Consider the following 26090-nt stretch of genomic DNA (forward strand, 5'->3'; position numbering starts at 1 on the left):
TACTCTTGAAAACAACCAGTTTACAAATTGGTAAGTCCCCCATCTACCAGGGATCCTGGAGAAATGGTTCGGACATGTCCTTAGCCAGTGAGTGGTCACACCAAGCCTGGATGCAGGGCTTGCTATCCTCACTGCACGCCCCTTTCTCTCATTGTCCCAGGTATCCTGTGTGTGCTGGCTGCAGTACAGGAAGAGGGGCCCAGCCAGCGCCCCAATCCCTTGCCTCACATTAGTTCAGGTGCAGATTCTAGCTTCTGAAACCACGGAAACTTCTGCTTTCTGGAAAAGCACTCCCTCCACTGTCAGGACCTGCTCTGTGCCTGGCATCAAGCCCCCCTCTTCCTACTCCACCACAGGGACCACTGTGTCCAGGTCCCTCCACCTCCCCGTGGTTCCCTAGCACCCAGGGTCTCAATCCTGCCAATGAAATGACCACTGCAGGCAGACACTGCCACACAGGAGTTCTGTAGGAAGGGCCACCAGGCTGGGTACTTCTCCCCTCCTATGCTTCCTAGGAGTCCCAGACCACCATGTGCCCCAGGTTCCCTCCATCCCAGTCTCTCCAGCTGTTGTGCAGACCCACTCCTGTTCTAGTTTAGTAATGAGTCTGGAAGCTCATCTAGAAATCCTTTATTTACATTTTCTCTTAGAAAAAAAAATAAAGATCTGGTGCCCTGTTGATCCCTCAGGTTCGGGGTCTTTATGGGGAGGAGAGGGAGGGCACAGGGCAGCCTGCCAAGGCCATCCATCACCCCCTGAGGGCTTCTGTTCATCTGGCCCTGGAGCTGGACTTCCCTGAGATCAGTCCCAAGGCCTTGGGCGACAAGAGCCATGCCAGGCCTGGGGTGGGTTGGCACAAGGAGCAGAGGCTGGGAGGAGGCACTTGGACAGTCTGACTATCAGAAACTGGATTGGCCCCCAGGGCAGAGTGGAGACAACAGAGGCTGTTCCTAAGGGGAGGACGCTGGTGCCTCAGGCTTCAGGAATGGGAGCCCTGCTGTGGGCCCTGGGACACACCACACAGGCATCTCATATAGGGGCCAGGTCACTGTAAGGACCAGGGTCTGTTAGCTGTTTTCTGTGAACCACTGTAAGACCACCTCCTTGTTCTCTTTCACCCATTTGATGTTGGCTTTGGTCTTCTCCAGCGCTTGCTCCAGAGCCCGGGTGCCTGAGCCGAAGCCTACGTCCATGTTGTTCTGCTTGAACTGCTCCAGCTGCCAAGAGAAGGATAATTCTGAGCGCCAGGCTCGGTCTCTAACACAGCCTTGAAGAGAGGGCTGCCAGGCCCTCTGTCCAACCCCTTCACATTAGGGCCCCTGGGAAGGGGGACCATAGCCTGTTCTCCAGGACAGGAAGAGCCAGTCCTTCCCTCTCCTGGGCAGAGGTCAAAAATGACAGCCCCAAGGTTAAATCTGGCTCCTACGTGTATTTGGCCTTCACTCTGTGGTTCTTCATTGGGTTGACCCTTAGTTTTTAATTGAATTACAGTCTCAATCCAATCAAGGGAGGGGAGAGGGACAAATTAAACAGACACCACAAGGAAGCAACCAGCCAAATTCACTGTAGCCATTTCTGTTGTACAAATTACCTAGTTACTTGAACAAATAAATCTTCTTTTTTTAAATAGATGCTACAAATTAAAAGATACATTAGTATTGGAGGTTGTAGCCAGGGCAATTAGACAATAAAATAAAATTAAAAAGCATCCAGAAAGGAAGAAGTAAGCGATTTCTATTTGCAGATGACATGATTTTGTATACAGAAAATGCCAAGGAAATAGAAAAAAAAAAACACAACTATTAAAACTTATGAGTTCAGCAAAGTTGCAGGATATAAGAGCAATGTACAAAAATCAGTTGTATTTCTATACACTAGCAATGAAAAATCTGAAAATGAAATGAAGAAAACAGTTCTGTATACAATAGCATCAAAAAGAGTAAAATACTTAGGAATAAATTTGACAAAAGAAGTGCAAGACTGGTATGTTGAAAATGACAAAATGTTGTTGAGGGAATTAAGAAGCCCTAAATAAAAGGGGAAAGGGACTCAAATAAGTCTAATGGATTGGAAGATTTAATAACATTAAAATGAAAATACTCTCCAAATTGATCTACAGATTCAGTGCAACCCCTATCAAAATTCCAGCTATCTTTTTTTTTGCAGAAATTGACAAGCTGATCCTAAAATTCATAAACAAATGCAGACTCAGAATAGCCAAACAATCTTGAAAAAGAACAAAGTTGAAGGGCTCATAATCCCGATTTCAAAACTCACTACAAATCTACAGTAATCAAGACAGTATGGGACTAGCATAAAGATGGACAGATAGATCGACGAGATACAATTGACAGTCCAGAAGTCAACTCTCACATTTACAGTTAATTGATTTTCAGCAAAGGTGCCAAGATCATCCAATATGTGAAAGAGTAGTCCTTTTAATAAATGGTGCTGGGGCAATTGGATAGCCACATGCAAAAGAATGAAACTGGACCTCTGCCTTACACGATATACAAAAATCAAGTCAAATTTGGTCAGTCCTAAATGTAAGAGTGAAAATGATAAGAATCTTAGTAAAAAGCATCAATATAAATCTTTGTGACCTTGGATTAGGCAGCTTTCTTAGATATGACACATAAAGCACAAGCAACAACAACAACAAAAATAGAATTCATCAAATTAAAAAACTTTGGTGTATCAAAGATACTATCAAGAGAGTGAAAAGACAATCCACAAAATAGGAGAAAATACTTGCAAATCATTTCTCTAATAAAGGCCTAGAATCCAGAATATATAAAGAACTCTTACACCTCAACAATAGAAAGAGGTATATACCAATTAAAAACTGGGTGAAGGATTTGAATAAACATTTCTCCAAAGAAGATATACAAGACATTCCTCAAAAAAGCACATGAAAGGATGCTCAACATCATTAGTCTTCAAAGAAAGGCAACTCATAACCACAATGGGATACCACTTTTCACCCAGTAGGATGGCTATAATTAAAAAAAAAAAAAGGAAAATAACAAGTGTCTGCAAAAACATAAAGCAAATTGAACCTTTACACATTGCTGGAGGGAATGTAAACTGGTGCAGTTGCTTTGGAAAAAAACATTTTGGCAATTACTCAAGTAGTTAGACATAGTTATGAAATGACCTAGCAGTTCCACTCTTAGGTGTACGCCCAAGAGAAATGAAATCATATGTCCACTCAAAATGTGCACATAATGTTCATAGCAGCATTATTCAGAATAGTCAAAAAGTAGAAACAACCCAAATGTCTATCAACTGATGAATGGATAAACAAAATGTAGTATATCCATGCAATGGAAAATTAATCAGCCATAAAAAGGAATGACACATGCTACAACATGAAAACATTATACTAGGTGAAAGAAGCCAGACACAAAAGGCCACATATTATATTATTCCATTTTATGAAATATCCAGAATACGTATATCCATAGAGACAAAAAGTAGATTGGTGGCTGCCAGGGGCTGGTGACAGAAGAATGGGGAGTGACTGCTAATGGGTATGGGATTTCCTTTTGGAGTAATGAAAATGTCCTAGAATTAGATGGTGGTGACGGTTGTCCAATCTTGTAAATATATTAAAAACCACTTAAAATGGTAAATTTTATGATACATGAATTGCGTCTCAATTTAAAAATAAGAATGAATCAACCTAATGCAATGAGTTACCTTTGGCTTCTGATTCAAACATACAAGCCAACTGCAAAAAGAATTTTTAACTAATGACAGAGAATTTGAAAATGGCCTGGATATAAGATGATAGTAAAGAATTGGTAATTTCCTTGGATTTGCTAATGACAGTGAGATTATGTTTTAAAAATTCCTTTATTTTAGAAAGTAAAGTATTTATAGTGAAATTACATAATATCAGTGATTTGCTTGGAAACTGTCTGCCCCAAAAAAGTGTTGGCAAATATTGACAATTATTCAGTCTGGGTAATGGGTACATGGAGGGTCATTATAGTATTCTCTTTACCTTTTGCCTATATAAAAATTCTAAGATGAATATTTGTGAGTGAATCTTAGCTAAAATATGAATGTCTAGATTGGATTCCCCAGAAGCAGAGTCTGAGATAGGGTTTCAAGTGTCATACATCCTCCTTCAACTGCTCTTGGATTACCTATTATATATGCAATGCACAATAAAAAAAAATTGTGATTGAATTTTGACATTTAAAGAGTCTGGATACCCAGCTTCCCCTAGAAATGAGGAAGGCCAGGCCACATGGAGCCCTGCTCCACCGTGAACACATGCTGTGGGAGCTGAGTGGCGGATGCCCCTTGAGACTGGGGATGGGCCCCTGGGCACCACCCCAGGGTCTGGGGCTTCTTACCTCCTGCAGCTCTTGCTCTGTGGAGAATCTTCGGGTCACAGCCTGGATGAGGTTGGAGAAGGAGAAGGAACCACCACCATAACTGCAGGGCAGGGAGAGAGAGGAACTGTGAGAGGGGCTGGGAACCAACAACGTTCAGTGACTGGCAGGCGGCCCCGTAGCCTGTGCCTGTCTCCATCTCGTAGGTGTGATGAAATGACGCTCTCAAGGAGACACCTCTAGGGACTTGAACACAAGTGTCCATTGTCCTTGCTCCCATCTCTTCAGAGAACACTTGCACCATCAGACTTTCTTTCCCCCAGGTGGGAAAAGGGATGCCCGGCTGCCCTGTCTTTCGATTCCTGCCCCTACTCACACTCAAGCTGGGTTCTTTTTTGACCACTCCTATGCAGTGTCTACCCTCCACTCTGGACCGTGTGGGGTCCTATGCACACAGACCAGCCTGCGCACCCAGCCTTGGTGCTCCTTCCCCTGACATGCTCTTGGCCGACTCACTCCTGAAAGAGCTTCTTCCAGTTGCTCTGGACAAAGTCCCAGGCCAGAGGTTGCCCGATGACATTGCTGGCAATGCTGTTAATAGTGGAGGTGGCATCCTGCTTCCGGATGAGGTCAGGGTTCAGGGTGTAACTCAGGTACCTGGGAGGGCAGCATGCTGCGTTATAAAAGGACCCTGCCTGCCCCCTCCCTGCCCCCCATCTCTCCGGCATCCTCTCCTCAGCATGCTGAGGGTTGAAGACCCCTTGGTCCTACCTCCCTCTTGTAGATGGGACACTGAGTCCCCTAAGCAGGGTCACTGACTATGCCAGGTGTAATAATTGACAGAGATCTGGTGCCTGATAAATATCTTATGATGAATGAATGAAGGAAGGGGTGAGCCCTGTACCAAGTAAGGTGGGCACTCCTGTCTCTGACACTGGAAGTGACTCTTCTTTCCTTAAGTCTAGGAGATGGCATATGAGGCACATAGTGGGAGCCAGGAGCCTCATCCAAGGGTTTTGGAAGGTTGCCTAGCTGGATGTCCAGAAGGACTCAGGTCCAGCTGCACCAGAGCCCTTGACAGAGAAGAAAAGGCTAGGAGCCTGCAACAGTGAAAAGCACAGGGCGTGGACTCCGACCAGGATTCAAATCTTGGCTTTTTCATTTAGTAAAGCTTCTGCACCTTGGTCAAATTGTTTTGCTTCTCTGAGCCTCAGTGTCTTCATCTGTGAAATGGGGGAACATACTGCCCCACATCATGAGTTTGCAAGGATCCCACGAAAGAGAGTGTGGAGACCTGGCTGGTTCTTTCTCCTACACACTGAGATCCCAGTCCCTGGTAAGGAGGGCAATTCACCCAGCCCCATCCTCACCTGTTTAGGAGCCAGACCTCATTGCTGCAGGCCAGCCCTGAGCGGAGTTTGTCAGCCTCATTAACCAGTTGGGCTTTTTGGAACTGCTCCCAGGCGAAGTCCCACTCCTCCTGGCCACCCTGGGCGATGGCGTTGCAGTAGATGGTGGACCGCAGGTTGGGGTGGATCCTGGCGTGGGGTGGGGGTGTCAGGGGTAGAGCAGCAGCAGGGAGGATAGGACAAGGGTCTGATGAGGACAGAGCTGTGGGCTTGATGGACAGATGAAGATCAGGGGAGGAGTAGGGGACACACTCACGGGTTATTTTCAGGGTCTTTCATCCAGCTGCTGAAAAGGGTCTTGGCCAGCTCCTCACACTTGGACAGCCCATTGGAGCAGGCAGTGCTGATGGCATTAATCTCATTGTACCTGCCCCAGGGGTGACACTTCATCAGCATGCCTGGCCCTGACTCCAGCAAAGATGCCCCCACTGACACACAACTCTGGCAGGGCAGCAGCGCTGGGGCTCTGAGGCTGCAGCCCCCTGGCCCTCTGGGTCTCTGTATTTGCCTTGCCTTGGGCAGCGGGAGGAGGGCTTGCACAAGCTCCAGCCCCACCTTCAACAAGTAGAATCTGAATGACCAAGTCAGTGAGGGTACCTTGGAGTTTCAGTTTGGTCATTTGCACGAAGAGGCCAGGTGGGTTCACAGGCCACACAGAGCCTCAGCGCGGGGCCTCCTACTCCTAGATGGGGGTCTGTCCTTGACTGGTGGCCCTGGTCCAGCCAGGAGCTGGGAGCTCCAGAGGAGGATGCGGCTGGGGCATTGCTCTGTTCCCCAGGTCAGGGTGCCCAGGCCACCAGTAGTCTTCAGACCCAGGAGAGGTCATACTCACTGGTCCATCAGGTTTTGTGGGCGCTCTGTCCAGTTTTTGGTGATACTTTCAAAATGTTGGAAGAGGGGTTCGACCTGCTTCCTGAGATATTTCTGGGGAAAAAAAAAACATGAATAGCTTCAAAGAGGAGACTCATACCCGACCCACCTGGAGCCCCGCAGAGTCTCTGGTGTGAGTGGGCAGGTGTAGCAAAAACTAATGGTTACAGAAGCAAGAGACCAGAGGCTAAGGGCCTTGCCCAAGGCTAGACAGTGCTCAAAGGGGCCAGCACTAGTCCAGGTTTCAGATGACTGATCTGAGATTCTTTCTCCTTAAAGCCTCAAGCAGCTCTGACACTGTGTGCCTAAGTGTCACCATTTCCTAATATAGAGTTAGGACCCCCTCCCCCACTGCCTGACGAAGAATTCTGCCTTTATTGTGGGGAATGTAGGAAACACAGTAGAACACAGGCAGAAAACACTAACCACCCTAGAATTTACCAAAACCGTGATTTCCACATTGGTGAGCTGGCCCCTTTCTTGCTCTTTTCTAGTGAGCATATCTACAATTCTGCATGCTGCTCTTTACCTGGCATTGTCACGTAAGCCCCATCCCATGTTATTAAAATCCTTTGCAGACTCTGGTTCAACATAGTAGATTATCATGTGTGTCAACAAGAATCCACATCCAAACATAAAAGGAATAAACCCCTAAGAACCAAGAGAATAGGAGAGGAAACAACAGTGGATGAGACATCCACACAGTTGGGAGGCAGAAGGCAGAGAGAGGGAGATGTCACAGACTTGGCAGAGTGGGAGAGTCTGCAGCAGAGCACCTATCGTGGGGGATATGGGGACAGAGGCAAGGAGACTTGCTGTGACCAGGCTCAGAATTAGAGGGCTGAGTGTGTGAGGGACAGGAGTGAGGCAGGGCTGTGAACAGGGCGATGCAGTCAAAGTCTATAGAAGGACCAGTCAAACCCCCAAGCCCCTGCTTATCTCTTTGCATCAAGCAATACCCTTCCTTCCCCCATGGGCAAGGCTGAATCAGAGGCGCTCAGAACTAGGGTCCCCAGACACAGTGGGAGGGTTGTTGGACTGCATAGAGGGCCATAGGGGAAGGTTTCCATGAGGAATGGGGGTGTCCCTGCTTTCCTTCCCTACCCTGATCCCGGAAAGTGAGCCTCATTCTGTAAGATAGAAGGTCACTCTCTGAAGACTGAATGGTCTCAAGGGAATACATTCATGGATATTCTTTTTTGAGGGTCCCCATGAGGAGTTACTGGGCCACCGAGTCTCCCCACAATGAGACTAGAGGTGACAAGCTCCTCCTCCCCATGAAGCTTTCAATCATGTTTTATTGCCTCACTTTCAAATCAGAAGGGGCAGCTCAGCCTCCAACTTGAAAGAGGAAGCCAAAACAAATAGAAGACTTGGGGGAAGTGAGTCAATGGAAGAAAAAGAAAACTTTGTAAAAGCCGGTGACAAATATCCTCTGAAGGTTCAGAGAAGATATTGCACAGGACGCTGGAGCCAGGAACAGCAGTTGGAAGCTTAAAAATATGATAGAAAAAAAAAAAAAACCAATCTGCAGAGGAGAGGTGGTGTGCTAAGCTGAGGGCATAGCCCAGAAGGCAGAACAAAAGTCAACAAGCTGGAAAATAGGCGACAAGAAAACTAGAGGGCCAATGTGAGAGCAGTGAGTTGTATTAACAGGGGTCCCAGAAAGAGAGAACCCGGGGGGCGGAAAGGGTGGGGAAGAAAGTTTAAGGGGGTAATGCAAAATTACCCAGATTGAAAGAGTAGAAGGATGAGAAAGGACCACAAGAAGGACCACCAGGATTGAGAGAAGAGCCCACAAGCTTCCAGAAGGAGGAATCCGGCCACATTCAAAGAACTGGGAGTGAGAAAGACTCTGGGCTTCTCAACAGCAGCATGAGAGGCTTGATGCCAGTGGAGCAAGATCTAATTTTTCTGAGGAATAATTTCCAACCTACAAACTTCTAAACCCAAGTAAACTCTCAATTTAGTGTGAAGGTGAAATGAAGACATTTCAGAAAATCTACCTGAAAAAATCTACCGCTTACGAATCCTTTCTCCAAAACTCCTTAAAGATGTGCTCCCCAAATAGAGAGAAAACTCAAGGAGGAATCCATGGATTCAGGAAGCAAGAGATGCAACAAGGGAGAGCCTCCCAGCATGGGAGCTGAGTAGCAGTTCTAGAAGGGAGCAGGTGGACAGAGGGCTCCAAGAGGGAAGCCTCCAGGAAAAAGCAAAACTGCTGTATTGTCTGATACATTTGTGTAAGATGTATAAAAAAGGAGACATCTATGTGGCTCAGCAGAGAATGATATTTAAACAATCACATAAAGTGGGGGGAGGCTATAGCTCAAGTGGTAGAGTGCATGCTTAGCATGCATGAGGTCCTGGGTTCAATCCCCAATATTTCTTCTAAAAAATAAATAAGTAAACCTAATTACCTCCCCTTTGCAAAAAAAAAAAAAAAAATCACATGAAGTAAATTCTGAATACTGAGTTGACCAAATATTGTGATTTAACTACATCAGGAGGATGGGGTGAATCCAAGGTGTAGGTAGGTTAATGAGTTAAAATAAGTTAAAACCTCATTAACCATAACAGGAAGTTAATAATGTGAAAAAAATTTTAATGATCTCTTCGAGTAGGATCTAATGGCTAATCTAATAATATTCCATCAAATGGATATTCTAATTTACTTAACCAATCCCCAAGTGTTGGATATTTAAGAGTTTTTGCAATGAACACCCTATGGATTCAGCTTCATCCAGAGCAAGCAAGTTTCCCTCTGATCTGCGACCCCCCTACCCTCCCCATCATGCTTCAAAGCCCTTAACATCTGCATCTCCCTCCAGGCCCCTAGGGCAAGCTAGGCAGGCACAGTCCTGCTCCTTTCACAGAGGGGATCACTGGGGCTGGAGAGGATTGCCCCCCGGGCGACAGAGCTGGTGAAAGATGGGCTTTCCCCTCCACCTCCACGCCCTTCCTATACCGTGGCCTTTTCGGTTGCCTTCTGAAGGTGTTCGTTTCCAAATCTAGCAAATTCTGCTAGAAGTCTGTGTTCTTGCCATGTCCTCTCAGCCTGCTCACCTTTTCAGTCCCTGCTCTCTTCACCTCCACGTCCCTCCTGACCTGTCACCACTGCCAAGCCCACTCGCAGCAAAGGAGCTGGTGTTGTGTCAGCCTGGACGTTTCACCACCCCAGGCAACATTTCTATTCACTTCCCCATGGTATAATTTGGGGCACTGGGGAATTCGTCCTTGAACCCTGCCCTGTCCCTCTGTACCTTCATGGGGCCGTAGACCTCGGAGCGGTCGAACATGAGCTTGAAGTAGCTCAGGCTGTTCAGGGCGGCCTGCCAGGGCATGTACTCTGTCTCTTTGTTCAGGAAGAGGGTGTTGTTCAGTGCCAGGGTGACAGAGACAATATGAGCACTAGGGACAGATAGAGGGGCTCAAGTAAGCACCCCCACCCAGCCCAGCCTCACTGTGGGAACCCCAGCCTGCTCCTAGAGCCTGAGGTCCCAGAGTCCCAGCTGAGCCAGCTCCAGCTTTCCTGGGGAAACGAAGATCTGGAGGGAGGGGGGACGTGGATGCTGGGTGGTGCCACCAATAAGGCCAGCCCAGGATTGGCCCTCACCCACTGCCAGTCACATTCCTTTTCTTATTAACCCCATTTTACATATAAGGAAACTACAGCTCAGAGAGGTGAAGTGCCTTGCCTAAGGTCACACAGCCCATAAGAAACAGAGCTGAGATTCAAAAAGACAAGAGGCCTGTGCCCTTTACTCTGAACACCTCTTCTCTGATTTGTTTGGCCCTCTGGGCTTTCCTCCCTCCCCCTCCTCCTCAGGCCATCTGTGCACATTTGGTTCATAAATCCCCATGTCTATGGGTGACATCACTTATGTCAAGAACTTAGCACCTGCCAGTGCTTACACACACAGCAGCTGCTCAATAAATATTTGTCTATTCATGCTGCATCTCTCCTGTCCTGTCCTTTCCAGATTCTTTTTAGCACCTAGCACTTGCTAAGCACAGTTAGCCCTCAGGAGAACCTTGGTGCCATGGAATACAATGTGGTTTGGGAGTTGGACAGGCTTGTGTCTGGCTGTCATGGGCTACTGTGTGACCTTGGGCAAGGTATTCAAACTCTGAGTCTTAGATTTCTTATTTGGGAAATGTGGGCTGTAACACTAACAATCTCTGGGGAAGTGAGGCCAAGGGAGAGGTGTCTGGAGCACTTGGAGCCTGCTGCGCTATGCCGGGCACACAGTGAGGACACTGGGAGGGAGCACTGGCTCTCACTATGGAATTGCACTTGCCAAGTCACCAGGCTTCTGTGGCTGAGCAGGCAGGGCCCGAGGAGGAAGGAACACTCACTTGGCCAGGTTGAAACCATCGTAGATGACCTGAGCCCGATTGATGACAGGGATGGCCTAGAAGGGGCAACAGAGTGTGTGACCTTGGGCTGGCAGTGGGGGCAGGCCCTGCAGTCTGGGGCACCCCCCTGTGGCTGGGCCTGGGGCAGGGGATGGGGTGGGGAGGCAGGTACCCACCGAAGGGTCTATCTGCAGCTGAGACTGAATCATCCTCCAGTTGTTGTCATCGTAGTTCACCTGGTAATAGCCTGTCACGTTGACATTCAGCAGGACCCATTCATTCGTTCCAGTTTTGAACAGATTATCCTGGGCTGTGGGGAGAGACCAGAGCTGGGGCGGGGCTGCTCAGGCCACTGGCTGATCGGACCCTCAGCCCTCCTCTCTCCAGGCTTCTGTAGAGCAGCCTGGCAGCGGTGGGCCCTCACACCGCCCGGGCAGTGCCCAAGGAGAGGGGCAGAGAGGAGGTGCAGGACAGGCTGCCAGGCCTCTGGCTGGCCGCTGACCTCGCACAGAACAGTTGCCACCTCTGAACCTCAGCGACTGCCCTGCCTCCCACAGGCTCCGAGTGGCTGGGCCAGTGACATCTGCTGGACAAGTACATCACCACCACCACCTCTGGGGCCACTTAGACTCAACTCCCCAGGCAGTTGCTCCTTCTCCACCCCACCCCTTCTTCCTCCCATCACACCCCAGTCACAAAGTGGGAAACCCAGGCAGAGCCTCCCACCCAGCAAGCCCTGCAACGCTGCTCATCTGTTCCTTGGGGCTCCACGCCCCCTCCTCGCTGCTCTCCCGCTACCCTTTCTCCTGGCAGCCAGAAGGCATCCTTCCACATCTGCAGGTCAGACCCAATTGCTCGTCCACTTCCCACCTACCACCTACTCGGAATCTTCCTAGCCTGAGGACATGGCCATTGTCTCCTGCAGCCTGCAGGGACCCACTTCACCTGGAGCCAGGATACACCTCTGCCGGAACCACACTCAGTCCCCACATTCTCTCCTACCTCATGCCTTGTACTTGCTGTTGACTGCCTGGACTGCTTCTCTTTGCCGCCATTAGCCTGGTGGACTTCTACTCTTCCTCCAAGACTAAGCTCGCCTCCTCCAGGAAGCCTTTCCTGACCTCTCCATGAAGCTGAATCTCCCTTATTCCCAGCTCCCTGCCCCCCTGCCCCAGTAGCTCAGAGACCATACGTGCCTCTCCTAAAGCGCTCAGCACAGCTCTGGAAAGTTTGAACTCCTTGTCTTCCTTCCCTTCATCGGCAGCCTTGGCCTAGGCAGAGGGTGACTCACCTTGACCTTGATTTCCTCAGTGCCTGGCAGAGAAGGGCTGCTCATATTATGTATCAGGCACTGTTGTAAACATTATGTGGGAATCCTCTCCTTTAATCCTCACACAACTCTATGGGGCAGATGTTGTTCTTAGCCCCATTTTATAGATGAGGAAACAGAGACAAGAAAGAGATGGTAACTTGACCAGAGTCACACAGCTGGGCAGCAACAAAGTAGAGCTTAGAACCAAAGAAGCTGGCTCCATCTGTTGAATGGAGCAATGAAAGAAGCCCCCCGGAGGCTGCCAGGACCCCTGGGATGCGGGCCAGGAGCGGCTATCCCCCAGGGCAGGCCAGGCTACCTTTTTCCTGGCCCTGCAGCCAGTAGTGGGCCTGCGGTGTGCCATTTCTGATAGACGAGATGGGAACAATCCACAGATAGCTGCAACAAGAGACCCAGAGGCCAGGTGTAAGAGATGGCGGCTCTTGGCCACTGCTGGCAAAGGGCAGCCCTGCCTGGGCTCCCAGTTTCTGCCTGACTCTGGCACCAAGCACCCCCATCCTCCTGGCCCAAGAGGGAGACTGTCTACAGCCACCAGGGCAGGGGCCACAGCAGGCCAGGCCCTGCTATGGTCAAGGGCCCCATAGCAACTCCCCCTCATCCTGCCTAGGCACCTGTCTCGGTGACCCCATCTGCTCACTTGAACTCTGAGGGGCGGGTGACGTTGGAGTCGGGGTCAAGGAGGAAGTGTTTCTGTGAGATGTCCCCTGTCTTGGTGTCCACAGTGATGACAGGGAAGCCCATCTGCAGGGTCCAGCGGTCCATGATAGCTCTCACAGTGTCTGGCAGTTGGATGGACGTCTGATTGTTTACAGCCTTGGGCAGAGTGAGATGGTCCAGCCATCAGCAGACTGCCATTCTCCCACCCCACCCATCCAGGGCAGCCCCTGCACCCCTGGCCTCTCCCTAGTGGCCCCACTTTGCTGGAAGGCAGTGGAGGAGCACTGGGCTGGGAGGCAGAAGCTGGGGTCCTAGGCCGGCTCTCTCTCTCCTCGGCTGCCCAGTGCTGGATAAGCCAAGTCTTCTTGGCCTCTGGTTCATCCTGCACTAACTGAACAAATCTATATGGTCCCTCCATTCTATGATCCAACCTGGGGTGGGGGGCTGTCAGGGAGGGGCACCCAGGATGCCCATGGCTCAGCCTGAACAAACCTGGGAGAATGGGCAGGGAAAGGAGGCAGAGATGAAGGAAAACCAGTGTCCCAGTGTCACAGGGAGGGCGAAGGAGAGAGCTGTGGGTGACGTGAAGGAAACACCCCTGGGTTGGGGTCTGGGGGTAGGCTTAGGGTGGTTGTTATTGTCTTAAGTCTTTTTTCATCTTGTTCCATGTGTGTGCCTCGCTTTTGTAATAAACCAAACACATCTGTTAAAAACTGAGAAAATAAAAAACTAAAAACAGCATACAAAGAGGGCAGACCATGTCAGAAAGTGCAAGCCAGTGGGGAGAGGAACTCTGGGAGGCTGCAGAGAGAGGGGGCTCAGGGTAAGAGGGAGCAGGAGGGAGAGATGGAGCTGGAGGGTGCCGGCATCGAGGAGGACTCAGCTTTGGAGGAGAGGAAGGAGAGGACAACTGCGGCAGGGCAAGAAAGACAATGGAAGGGGAAGGGAGGGACTGAGGATGTGGGAGGTGGGGAAGGTGGATCAGGCTCATGGCAGATGGATGTTGGGCTGGAGACCGGCCAGGAGGGCACTGGAGCCCACCTGTGACTCTGTGACAAGGTCCTGGGCCTCCCCTCCCTGTTCAGGCTGGTCATGGAGCACAGGCACATTGAGGGGTCAGTCGGGCTGACAGGGCCACAGAGAAGAGGGGGCAGCTATAAAGGAGAGGATGTGATGGGGGAGGATGGAGAGAATGCAGACTCCAGTCTCAGGAGGGGCAGGGCGGGCAGGAGGGTGGGAGCGATTGGAGGGTTTGCCCCACAGGCAGGGGCTGTTAAGGGTCTAAGTGGATAGGAATGAAAGGTGGGGCTGGATGGGAGGGTCAGAGCATGCACTGAGGGTGCTAGTGTGGGCAAAGTCAGGCCTGGGAGGGGCCAGCGGGGCACAAGGCAGCCAGAAGTGCTGAGTAGGCAAAAGACTGGCTCCAAAGTTCCAGGCAGAGGAAGGCCTGGGCTTGGGCTTGGGAACATGAGAGCCTATTTCCTCACCCCTCAGCTCCCATCACAGAGCTCACTGCAGCGGGAGGCAGGCTGCCAGCCAGGACTCCTGACCCAGGCTCCCTCAACACCTCCCCCAGGAGTCATCATTCTGCCCATTTTACAGATGAGCAAGCAAGGCTCCCAATGACCTGCCTGGGAGGGTAAGCAGTGGAGCTGGACACATTCTCTTACATACTCCCCAGGGACTTTCAGCATCTCAGGACCCCCATAGAATGGCTTCAGTGGGGCTGGCTGTTACTGACCTTCTGCAAGTGCTCCCACAGGTCTAGGTAGGTGGTGTTCTGATAGGCAAAGGCATTCAAGTAGGACTGTGGAAAGACAGGGCATGGTGAGGGTAAAGCTGATGCCCCCAGCCTCTACCACTCAACCTCTGTGGTAGGCTGGGGCCTGGAGGAAACGCCCCCCACCTCATGGCTGAACCAAGGGTACTCACTGCCAGGCCCTTCTTGAACAGTTCCTCAGTCAGGAAGTCAGAGAGCATCCTGATGACCGAGGCTCCCTGGTGGAGGGGAGGGGGCTCAGAAGACTGCACTGAGCCAGCCGGACCCTGTGTCCCCACTGGGTTGGGACAGGTGCTCCCAGAGCCCCGGCTTCAGTGGGGCCCCTGTGGGCTGAGTCCCCACCTCCTTCCTTATGCCCCCCACTGTCTCAGGACCAGCACGGAGGCTGGGCAGCACCTTGCTGTAGGAGATGGTGTCGAACATCTCGCTAATCTGGGCAGGTGTGTTGACCTCCTTGGCAGGGGTTGTCAGCGGGTGGGAGGAGGCCAGTGCGTCCACAGCCATCACAGGGTACACGTCATTCGTCACTATGAGGTCTTTCTGCAAATCCCCAACAGCCATTAGGAGACTGGCCTGGGAGGGGGTGACCCAGGTTTTCCCCCACCCCAGACCCTAGGGGCTCCAGGGCAGTGGGCTCACCAGATTCCAGTTGGGCTCTGCATAGTCAGCACCCAGGTACTCCACGTAGGAGGCAAAGCCCTCGTTCAGCCACAGGTCATTCCACCAGGCCAGAGTCACCAGGTTCCCAAACCACTGTGGGGGAGGGAGGTCAGCCCGGCAAACCACTCTGGCTTGTAGTCACTAACAATACCCAGGGCTACCGTTCACCAAGTGCACCCCGTGTGCCAGTCTTGAGCTCGAGACTTTACTGGCATCACAGTGACGCCTCCCTGCTATCTTGCCAGGTGGAACCCTCTGCCTTCCTCAGCTGCGAAGGGTAGAGTCACAACATATGCCATCTCCTCTCAAAGCCCCCCTCTTTCTTTGTCTGCATTCCCCATGATGGGGGCTACCTGGTGGGCCAGCTCATGAGCAATCACAGTGACCACCCGCTCCTTGTTGCTGATGGAGGAGGACAGTGGGTCGAACAGTAGCGCATTCTCCCGGTAGGTCACCAGCCCCCAGTTCTCCATGGCACCAGCATTGAAGTCAGGCAAGGCAATCTGATCTGGGGAAGTCAATGGCATTGGCAGGATGGTCTCTTGGTATAGACACCCATCTGCTTCCCCCTAGCACAAGGCCCCTCACTCACCAGATTTGGGGAGTGGGTATGATGTAGCATAGTGATGGGCAAAGAAGTCTAAGATGGGACCTGTCTTGTTCAGGGCATAAATGCCATGGCCCTCCGCAGTTGCATTAGGCCGAGCCCAGATCCTGATCTGCAAAGAAGATAGGGGTAGGTCAGGGGCTCCTCTTGGGTCATGGTATAGGTGGGCCAAGTCCCAGGGCACAGCAGGCTAGGGGACCAACCAGGTTAAACCAAGAGCTTGGTCACGGGGTAGAGGTGCAATCTTCACCAAGCTTTTGAGTTGTAGGGAGGAGTTTTTGGAGCATAAAATAACAAGTCTTCACCATGAGTCTGGCACCCAGGGGCTGGGAACTCTTTCTTTGTGAGGAGGGTCTAATTTTTGAGATGCAGAGACTGAGAGTCAGAGAACTTAAGACATTTGCCCGAAATCACTCAGAACTGGGATTCACTGTCTAACAACTCAGGAGCTGCGACAAGGATGAGGATAAACAGGAATATCCACTCCCTAGACCAGGACCAATCCCGGGGAAGGACAGGTGGGCTCAGCTCCGTACCAGGACATCATTGGCTGACTTTCCCTCCACACACGTGAACTCGCTCACGATGAAGGCCAGTAGGTACGTGGACATTTTAGGTGTGGTTTCGAACTCAGTGACGTTCCAGTTGGGGTCTCCCTCAAGTGGGACACTGGGACCTGGGCAGGGAGTATGCAGGCATGTCGGGGTGTGCCCTCTCCCCTGCCCTGAGTCCCAGCCCTAGGGGCCTGCTTCCCAAGGCTGTGTGGTCCCAGCCAGACCCACTCACCTTTGGGCAGCATGTTGGACAGGGCCGTGAGGTCCTTGGGGTGGATGAGGGTGATGTTGAACGTGGCCTTCATGGCTGGTTCATCAAAGCATGGGAAGGATTTCCGGGCATCTGGAGCCTGCATCTGTGTCGTGGCCAGCACCCTGCCCAAAGCAGGGGGTTAGAGGGTGTGCAGCATAATGTCTGTTCCCGTGGGAGTAGGCAGGATGGGGGCTATAGGGTGTTGCTGGGTGTCCACAGGATGGGGTGCACAGATGGCTCTCCGGCCTAATCCCTTCCCTCCCCACCTCCCCCAGGCCGCCTCTGGGCCCACAGGCCAGCTGACAAGGGGGACAAGGCTCCTTCTGGACTGAGGGTCAAAGTCCTGACAGTCTCTGTCACTGTATTAGCTGGGAGACCTTGGGCAAATTTCTCTCCTTGGAGCCTGTTTTCCTATCTATCTAAGAAGCACTGTCATCACTAATCCCTGACTCCCTAATGTGGTGTAGAGGGGCCCTCTGAGAAACGGCTCCATAGCTGCTCTACCAGAGCTGTGGATGGAGCAGTGGACCAGCCAAAGGCTCCAGAAGGTTCAAAGGCCTCGAGTCCAAGCCCTTCCTTGGCCCCCAGGATCCAGCTCTGCCTCAGCATCAAGCATCTGCCCCCACCCGGCAGACCGAGCTCCGACTTACTTTTTAACGTTGCCTTCCATGTACTCGCTGCGGTAGAAGCCTGCCAGGTCGTCGGCCAGCTCCCCTTCAAACTCAGTGTCCATCTCATACATTCTGCCTGCCTCCAGCGAGCCCTTGAGGTGCACCACCAGGTACTGGGTGAGCTCTACCAGCTCAGTCCTGTCGATGCTGGGAGCCTGGGTGCCCCCCACGCCCCGCAGGACAACCATGTGCTCCTGGGTGGTGGTGTAGTTGAGCTTCTTGCTATGGATGATGATGACATTGGTGGGCTCCTTGCAGATGAAGCGGACGGTGCTCGTGCCCTTGAAGATATACAGGCCCTTATCGTTGGGGGTGAGATAGGGCCTCAGCTTCACATTGTAGGAGTCGGGCAACAGGGTCGTGGGTAGACGGTATTGGTTCCACGGCTTGCTCTGGTCCAAGGTGGTGGCTGAACTGGTGGAGGGGGTCGTGGAGGGGGTCGTGGAAGGGGCCACAGTGGCACACTCGGCATTCTTGTTCTTCTCCTGGGCGTATACCACAGACAGAGCAATGATGGTGGCCACAGCCACCACGCCCAGGAGGATGCCCAGGATGCCCAGGGCCTTGGAAATGTAGAATCCCTTTCCCATGGTGAGGGTGGGGAGGGAGCGCGGGGAGGCTCAGGACAGGCGAGGAACAGGGCAGCCTCGGGCCAGGTTTATATCCCTGAAGGGGAGGAGCCCTGCAGCCTGCAGACTGGGCAAAAATTAACCAGGACTCAGACAGGCGAAGGTCACTGGATTGGGTACGAACACACTCTGCCCAGGTTCCGGAGAGGAGATCCAGGAACAGTGTGCGGAGTGCGGCTCAGGGGTGCCTGCTGGGAGCAAACAGTGTCTGGTTACAGGCTGCAGGCTGCCTGTGAGCCCACCAAGGACTGAAGGGCAGGCTGCGGGCCCAGCAGTGAGAGGGAGCAGCCAGGTGGCACAGCTCTGCCTGCGAGCTAAGTGGGGGCAGGAGCAGAAGGACTGAGGTTAGATCCAGGAAGTTAGAAGGACTTCCCAGGAACAAGAGATGGGAGGTGAAAAGAAGAGGAGAGTTGGTTTCTGGCTTGGGTCAAGAACACACTGGGTCATCCATGTGGTTACATCCTGGAAGGATGCCCAGGGCTCCTCAGCAGCATGGTCCCAGCCTCCCTTGCATTCTTCCAGAGCAGGGAGTTCTTCCAGGCTCCCCTCCCTTTCCCTTTTTTGCCAAAAACTTTTCCCTCAATTATCAGCTCACTGAGTAGAATGAAGTAAGTTGTTTTGCCTTTTTTTTTTTTTTTTTTAAAGAGAGGAGTCTGGTGGAGGCTTAACCTCTCCCCAGCCATGACCTTGGGCAGGATATTCACCTTTCTGAGACCCCTCTCCTCATACAAATAATAGAATTTACTTCTTATATTTGTTGAACAGATTTAATGTGAAAACATATTAAACATCATATGGTAAAAACTAAAAATCCTTCCTTTCTTACCAAGAGCTCATTCATTCTATCCTTAAAAGGAACATATTACTTATACTCAATACAGTATGTTTTTACAGGAAAATGATGCTCATTGTCACCCTTCCCATCTACCAGCCCAATTTCTCAGACCTCAACACCACCTGACCCTCACCCCAACATCCACCTCAACCTGTCCTCCAGTCTCACCATGTCCTTGGTCACAGCCACTCTCATTGTTTATGTGGGCACTGCTGGATCCTCATGGACTCCTCATGTCCATTGGGGCCCCTCAAATCAGTTTGCCACACAAATTGGATCATTTTACACCACTTCTTAAAACCTTTTTGCTCTTGGAATCCAGACCAAACCTTCTAAAGACACCTACAAGTTCAAGTGCTATCACTTCCTAGCCTCATTCTTACCACACTCCCCTGTGTTGCAGAACTCCAGCTACTCTGGGCTTCTTTCTGCCTCTCCACCACAGGGCTTTTGAATATGCAGTTCCTTCTGCTTGGCTCATTTTCTCCCCCTTCTTGCCCTGTTTCCTAGTCATCATTCCTATTCATCCTTCAAGTCTTTCTCAGAGAAGACACCCTGACCTCTCTGACCTGGTCAAGCCCCTTAGCACCACAAACCTCTTCTTCAAAGTCCTATAACTCAGTGCAGTTTTCCATTTGATCTGCATGGTGGTGACTTGAGTGTTGCCTGTCTCCCCCACCAACTGCAGGTCCCGTGAGAGCACGTTCTTAGCGGCTTCTGCTCACTGGCACTAGACACGGTGACTGGGACACAGTAGTAGCTCAATACATACTTGATAAGTGAATGTACACATGCATGAACGAGTGAATGGGTGAATGAGTGAAAGAGTAAGTTAATTCAGGAATCACTCCTTATTGAAGTCTTTCTAGTCCCATTTCCCCACCCTCCCATCCCCACTCCCACTCTTGCTTTGAGAGAATTGTCTGCCTCTTTCTCTCAGCTCTCCTCCCACCATGGCAGACAGGCAGGACTCTCACTAAGGCCAAATGCATCTCAGGGCTCATGCCTGTCTCCTCCATTAGCTTGTCAGCTCCTTGAGGGCCTCATTCAACTCCCACTCCCTGCCTTGGCTTGGGCTGGCCACCCTCCGAGACTGCTTGAAGGCTTGGTAAATTAATGCGTGCTTGGACTGACTGTATGCATAGATTAATTCATTCAGGCATCCCTGCAAGAGTGAACGATTGCCACCTGTCATCCGGCCATTGGAAGCCAGGGTCTGAGTGTGGGGTCTTCAGGGGAGTCCTGGATGCCCATCTTTGAGCTTGAGGGTGCTCTGAGCCCTCAGCACATCCCTCCTTCTCTCTAGAGACCCGCCCCTAGGGCCCCGGTCTGGGCAGTGTGGACTTCCCACTGCAGTGACCTGCAGCCACCCTCATCAAGCCTGGGCTGATGGCCAAGGGGCACAAGTGTGAAGCCAAGTACCTGGGGAAGGCTCCAGCTTGGGCACAGTGACAGAGGGAACTGTGGCACCCGCGGCTGACTGAGGATGAGAAGTCCGTGCTTCCAGTTTCCTTCCGTGAGAGCTAAACTTGCCAAGGGAGGCCGTCTTTATTGCATCGCTGTAGGCTGGCACGCAAAGACCATCCATTTCCCTGCACTGAGTTTCACTCTGTAGGGCCTGCAGCCCACTTTCACCTTTGCAGCAGAAGGACGCACAAGCCTCCCTGAGGTAATCCCTACTCCAAACAAAGAAAGAGGCCCTGCCTGACCCACTATGGCCTTTTCCTGTTTGCTTTGGACACAGACCACTGGCCCAACTGGCTGGAATCTTTACTCTTTTGGAAAGGGCCTCTGGTCTTCAAAGTTAGTGCAGCAGGCAGTTCATTGCCCTGTAATGAGAGGTCCCTGTTCTGGGCACCAGGCCAGCCCAGGCTGGGGGCACAGAGAGGGGCATGTTCCACAGCTTCCGCTTCAGTGATAATGAAAAGGGACCCCTCTTCTAACTCCCTGCTGAGGCCCAGGCATGGCCATCTCCACACCCGACTGGGCAGCAATAACCATGCTGTCCTCCCTTGTCACCCAACCTGCCCACACACCTTGGCACAGGGATCTCCCTAACCTGCTTGAACCTGGTCTCTGGCTCCTTACTGCTTGCAGAATGAAACCTCAACTCTGGATTGAACCTGAAAACCTTCTGTGAACTTGACCCTCTGACCTTTCCTCTTTCCAATGGCCAATGTGGCTCCAGCTGTTGCAATTTCCCTGAACTCTCTGGACTTTTTCATACCTCTCTGTTCCTTTACCTATGCAGCTTCCACTGCCAGGAATGCCTTTCCTCTCCCTCCTGTCAAACTCCTACCCATTCTTTAAAACCCAGCTCAAATGTCACTGCCTTCTCATGCACAGGCAGCCCCTTTCCCTCAGTGCTTCTCTGGCCTCTGGTCCACACCTCTATCACAGCACATATTAAAGGCCATTTATTTGTTCAAAAGCTTTTCAACAGACCTAGGCACTTCAAGGGAAGCCTCTGTGACTTTGTACACCCCTCCATGCCTAGAACAGGGCAGAAGCCCAGTGCTAGCTAAATGAATGACAATGTCCACAGTCCTTGCCATGGCTTATAGGTCCAGTGTGATCCAGCCTCTGATGATGCTCTGGTTTCATCTCAAACCCTCTCCCCCTGTTACCTTCTGTGCTCTGGTGGAATGGATACACCAATAAGAAAATGAGAGGCAGTGGTTAAAGATGGATCTCAGCATAATTCAGACCCTTAATCCTTGGCACAGATTTCCCACCCATGCCTCATGCTCCTTCTTGGGCTCCGAGATTGTGCATACAAATCACCTTTGTGAGTTTTGCCGCATCTGTGATCCTGCTATATGTTACTCACTTACTAGTTTTCTTCAAATCAATTCACTACTTACTCCCCTTCTGAGCAATAATGATATTTTAACTTTTCCAATACACATTTCAATTTATGACTGTTGATTTAAAAACTATTCATCCAGGTAGCTCCTAAAATCATCTTATACAGCTGCACTCACTTTGGGAATCACTGTTCCATTGTGTATGATTCTGGGGGTGGCATCACCTGCAGGCTGTCTGGCGTGGAGCCTTTCTGTAGGTGAATTAATGTGTGTATTCCTTTTTCTGTTCATCTCTTGATGTGGGAGAAGCTGAGTCCTCAGCCTTGGTCTCAACCAAAGCAGCCTTTCTATCTACGGGTTTATATTATTTCTGCTCTGCTTATGTTTTGGTCCAGAGAACAAAAGTTCTAAATTAAGAAAAAAAATTAAGGTTGACAAAGATCATGCTAGAGAATATTTAAGGCATAGCCTCATATGTAGAAGATATCAACTGAATAGGAAAAGATGGGGCTACAAGTTGCTTTCTACATAAACAAGAAAATACCAGGAGCCTGGGAGGGGCCGTGGTGGGGAGAGTTGAGGACCAGCTGACAAACAACTGTGTGATCCAGGCTCCCTCACAGATCACAGGTCTTGGGGAAGGCTGCTGTTCATGCTCACTCAGCTCCTCCCTACTCTTGCCCTCCTGCCTATCAGCCACAAGGCTGGGCAGGCAGGGAGCTAAGGAACAACCTGAAGTCCATCTGTCTGCTCTGAAGGAGCAGTGAGTAGGGAGCAGGGATGAGGCTGGGGCCCCAGCACAGGCTTCTGAGGTCTCTACTCACAGCTGCATGAGGCTGGGCCTGGGCCAGCCCCTAGGGTGCTTCCTCTGGGAGCTTTGGACACTGTCCACCCTGTGAGAACCACAGAAGGCCCCTATGGGAAGTCAGCTCCTGTCTTGTCCTCTGGAGCCAAAATGCAGGGCACTCAGGACAGAAGGAGCAGAAGGGGCCCTCGCGGAGTTGGAAGAAGTACACCAGCCTTAGAAGGGCAATTCTGGGCTGCAGATCCTCCCTAGCAACTCCCAACTGTGTAACTGAGCAGATAGTCACCACCAGGATAATGGTGGTGACACCATTTGGCTGGTTCTATTGCTTAACTGTATATGCCTCCTAAAGCATCTTCCCACACAGCCCACAGTTCCTACTGTGCAGTGCCTATGAGGTTAAAAGACCAAAGGAGGAGACACACACCTTTCAGCATAACACATGATAGCAAGTTATAGAAGGCTGATCGGAAAAGGATGAAAGGTCTTATCATCTTTTAGAGGAACTTTGTGTCCCTCTTCTGAATGTTATAGGTACACTAAGGGGCATGGAGTGGGAATGGCTGCTGCAAGGGACGGCTGAGAGACTGGGAACCTGGTGGAAGCCAGCTTGGGGCTCTGCAAAGGGGCCATGAACTCCCTATCCCCAGACCAGGACCTGGAGCTGGTGGTGGTTCTAGGAAGTAGAACTCCTTATCCGCAGGGGAGTGCTGGGTGTTGCTAGCAGACACATGCCTCTGTGGAGGACCCTGGCCTGCCTCCAAGGGTGCAGCCGGACCACTGTAGCATCTCGGATGACAGACACCCAGGGTTGGGCCCAGGCAGCCTAGAGGTGATGACTGTTGTCCTATGTGAAGGAAGGCACCCAGGAGCCTCAGTGTGAGCAGCTAGCCCACTGTCCATGCCATCCCTTGCAAAATGTCATAAATAGCCTTCAGCACAGGGTCTGGATCTTCCACCAGAGTCACAAGCCCAGGAACAATTCCAAAACACTAGCACCTTCCCACATGGGATCCTCACCTGTCTCCTCAGGATGCTTAGTGGTAAAACTCTTGAAGCAAAGGGGCTGGAGGGCTTGGCTTAAGGGTTGTGGAAGTGGGAAGAAGCCAGTGCCCCACTCCCTAGAAGGCTGAGGGAAGCAGAGGGCAGGGAGGGGACTGGGCTGCCTCACACAGCTGAGCTTGTTTCTCCATCTGTGAAATGGGAGCAGCTCTCCTGGGTCAGCTTTCTGCCACTGACAATCTAGCCTTAGACTCTAGGGCTCTTTAGGGAGGTGGGCAAGTGGAGGATGCCAGCCCACTGCCAGAGAGGGGCCAGTTGCCCTGCCATCCCCAGCTCCCCTGCCCTCAATGTGTCGGGCCAGTCTTTGGTGGATTGGAGGCCCATTTCCACATCTTCTGGGCCATGCCCTCATTTCTCACCTTCCCCACCTCACATATCTACTGCCAACTCCAAATACAGACGACCAACCCAACGGCCAAACTGGCCCAAGACTCCCCTTTTACGTGTGAATAAAGCAAGGCTCGGGGAGGTCCAGGTCATTTAGAGACTCAGGGACGAAGCCACAATCAAGCCTCAAGTCTGAGTGAGACCAGTGCTCTTATCTCAGTCACACTTCCTGGTAGGAGTGGTCCCTGGGCTGGGATGGAGGGAGGAGGCAGATCCAAGTCACAAAACCTCAAGGCATGACCCAACTGGGCCCTCCTGCCCACTGCACTGCTAGGGGTTTTGGAGGTGCTGGGGAAGGACCCCACTGGCCCCATTTGGAGGACTCCTCCCCAGAACAAGTGTGGGTTGCAGTAGGAACATTGGTCTGTCTCGACTGCTCCCCAGGGAGTGCTGGAGAGCCTCGGTTCCCACCGCAGGAAAACCTGCATTCCAACAGTTGTTGTAAAGAGCAAGGGAGACCACGATTGTAAAACGGGTGCTTAAAAATAGTAATTTCCTTTAAAATAGGAGTCCGCTGGAGGGCTTTGGACAAAGGCAAACTGTCCAAGGTTGGTGAAGGGGGACTCCTGCTGGCGCCCTGGCCCCGGGCGCCCTCCTCCTCTGGGGCCTGTACAGACCCCTAGGCTGGCCGGGATTGCGTTCATGTTTGGCTCCGCCCCACCCACTACAAGACTGAGCAGCTGTACCTCGCAGTCACCATGCAAGCAACTTTAGTCCCCAGGCCAAACTGCCTCAGACCCCAGCAGGGCAGAGTCCTCTGCACCAGCGGGGTCTCTCCATCCATCCTCCCCAAGAGGCGCCAGCAGCGCCCCTCCCCACCCTGGGGGCCCCCTCTCCAGGTGGGCGGTCCCCTGACCGGCTGACCGGCCTGCTGCGGAGCCAACCTGGTCGGGAGATCCTAGCGGGATCTTGGCCAAAAGAATCCTTCGCGCTCCCTGGCCCTCAGTGTACCCGTCTGAGAAGGGGGCGTCAGCAGCGGACGTCGGGGTTTCTGCGCGCTTGCGTCAAGGTCCCTTCCTCACTCCCGCTGCCGCCCGGCAGCCACCCCACAGCCCCTGCGCACCCCGCAGCCCCTCTCCACCGAGCTCCACTTGCCTGCGGCCGCCGGGTCCCCCAACCCTGGCCCGCTCGGATCCTCCTCTCCGGAACGACGAGCCGGGCCAGCCACCGACGCTGCCCACCAGGACCTGGCTCCTCCTTTCCCCGTATTTTTAAAGGGAAGTAACCTGACCCGACCACTACTCCTCTCGGGTTAACCCCTACCCTCCCGCAGTTCCGCCCGGACTCCTCCTCCACCCGCCCGCAGGCTCCCTGGAGCCCCAGGATAGGGAGCGGCTCCAGCGACGGCCGGGCCCGCAGGCGCTGTCCTCGCTCTTGGGTTCCAGGTCTCCTGCTCCCTCACCAGCACTTCTCCACACAACCCCGCTGTGGCCGCAGCCCCAGGGCCCGCCCCTCCACACCGCCACTGCCCCTGAGAGAGGGGCACAGCCTTGTCCTTCTTGTTGGGCCGGGGGGGAGGGGTAGGGTTGGGTGGGGAGCCCCAGTCATTCAGCAAAAGAAATCAGGCATCCCCGGGCGATGATTGTTTGAGATAAATAAATCTCAGAAGGACATCATTTAACTTTCGTGATACCTGGGGCTCATCACTGAGAAGGCAGAGAAGTAGCAGGACCTAGCCAAAAAAACCTCCAAAAGACTGGAGACAGGAGTATGTGGCTTCCAGAGACTGTGCAGCCAGAGGCAGGGCAGTCCTCTTCTCTGCGCATCTTTTTACTGGGCAGTACCAGATGATATTTGTAGTCTTTTCCTATGGCTGCTGTAACAAATTAACACAAACATAAAACAACACAAATTATCTTACAGTTCTGTAAATCAAGTCCAAGATGGGTCTCACTAGGCTATATTCAAGGGTGTCCACAGGGCTTCCTTCTGGAGGCTCTGCGGAACATCCATCTATTTGCCTCTTCCAGCTTCTAGACACTGCCCACATTCCTTGGCTTGTGGCCCTCCTACCATTTTCAAAGCCAGCAGTGGCCCATCCAGTCTTTCTGTATCTCTCTGACATT

At 51.8% G+C, this 26090-nt stretch overlaps 1 protein-coding gene across 2 annotated transcripts; it reads right to left on the minus strand.

Moving 5' to 3' along the window:
• Positions 1-615: 615 nt before the first annotated feature.
• On the minus strand, positions 616-25273 carry ANPEP (alanyl aminopeptidase, membrane). 2 transcript variants are annotated; one of them, XM_074353920.1, is made up of 21 exons: positions 25120-25273; positions 17479-18319; positions 16808-16950; positions 16558-16697; positions 16007-16133; positions 15768-15922; positions 15394-15507; positions 15151-15294; positions 14907-14972; positions 14716-14781; positions 12955-13130; positions 12616-12695; positions 11161-11294; positions 10985-11040; positions 9889-10036; positions 6588-6679; positions 6012-6122; positions 5717-5884; positions 4863-5003; positions 4368-4449; positions 616-1217 (listed from the first exon to the last, which is right to left on the minus strand). In XM_074353920.1, exons 2-21 carry the CDS (start codon positions 18087-18089, stop codon positions 1068-1070), a joined length of 2904 nt encoding a protein of 967 aa, XP_074210021.1. In that variant the 5' UTR covers positions 18090-18319; positions 25120-25273; the 3' UTR covers positions 616-1067. The 2 variants fall into 2 exon arrangements, with proteins under 2 accessions (XP_074210021.1, XP_074210022.1); XM_074353921.1 differs by lacking the exon at positions 25120-25273 and having other exon boundaries at positions 17479-19824.
• Between the last annotated feature and the right edge of the window lie 817 nt (positions 25274-26090).

The sequence above is a fragment of the Camelus bactrianus genome, chromosome 27 (assembly GCF_048773025.1).
Source record: "Camelus bactrianus isolate YW-2024 breed Bactrian camel chromosome 27, ASM4877302v1, whole genome shotgun sequence".
In the NCBI taxonomy this organism is placed as follows: domain Eukaryota; kingdom Metazoa; phylum Chordata; class Mammalia; order Artiodactyla; family Camelidae; genus Camelus; species Camelus bactrianus.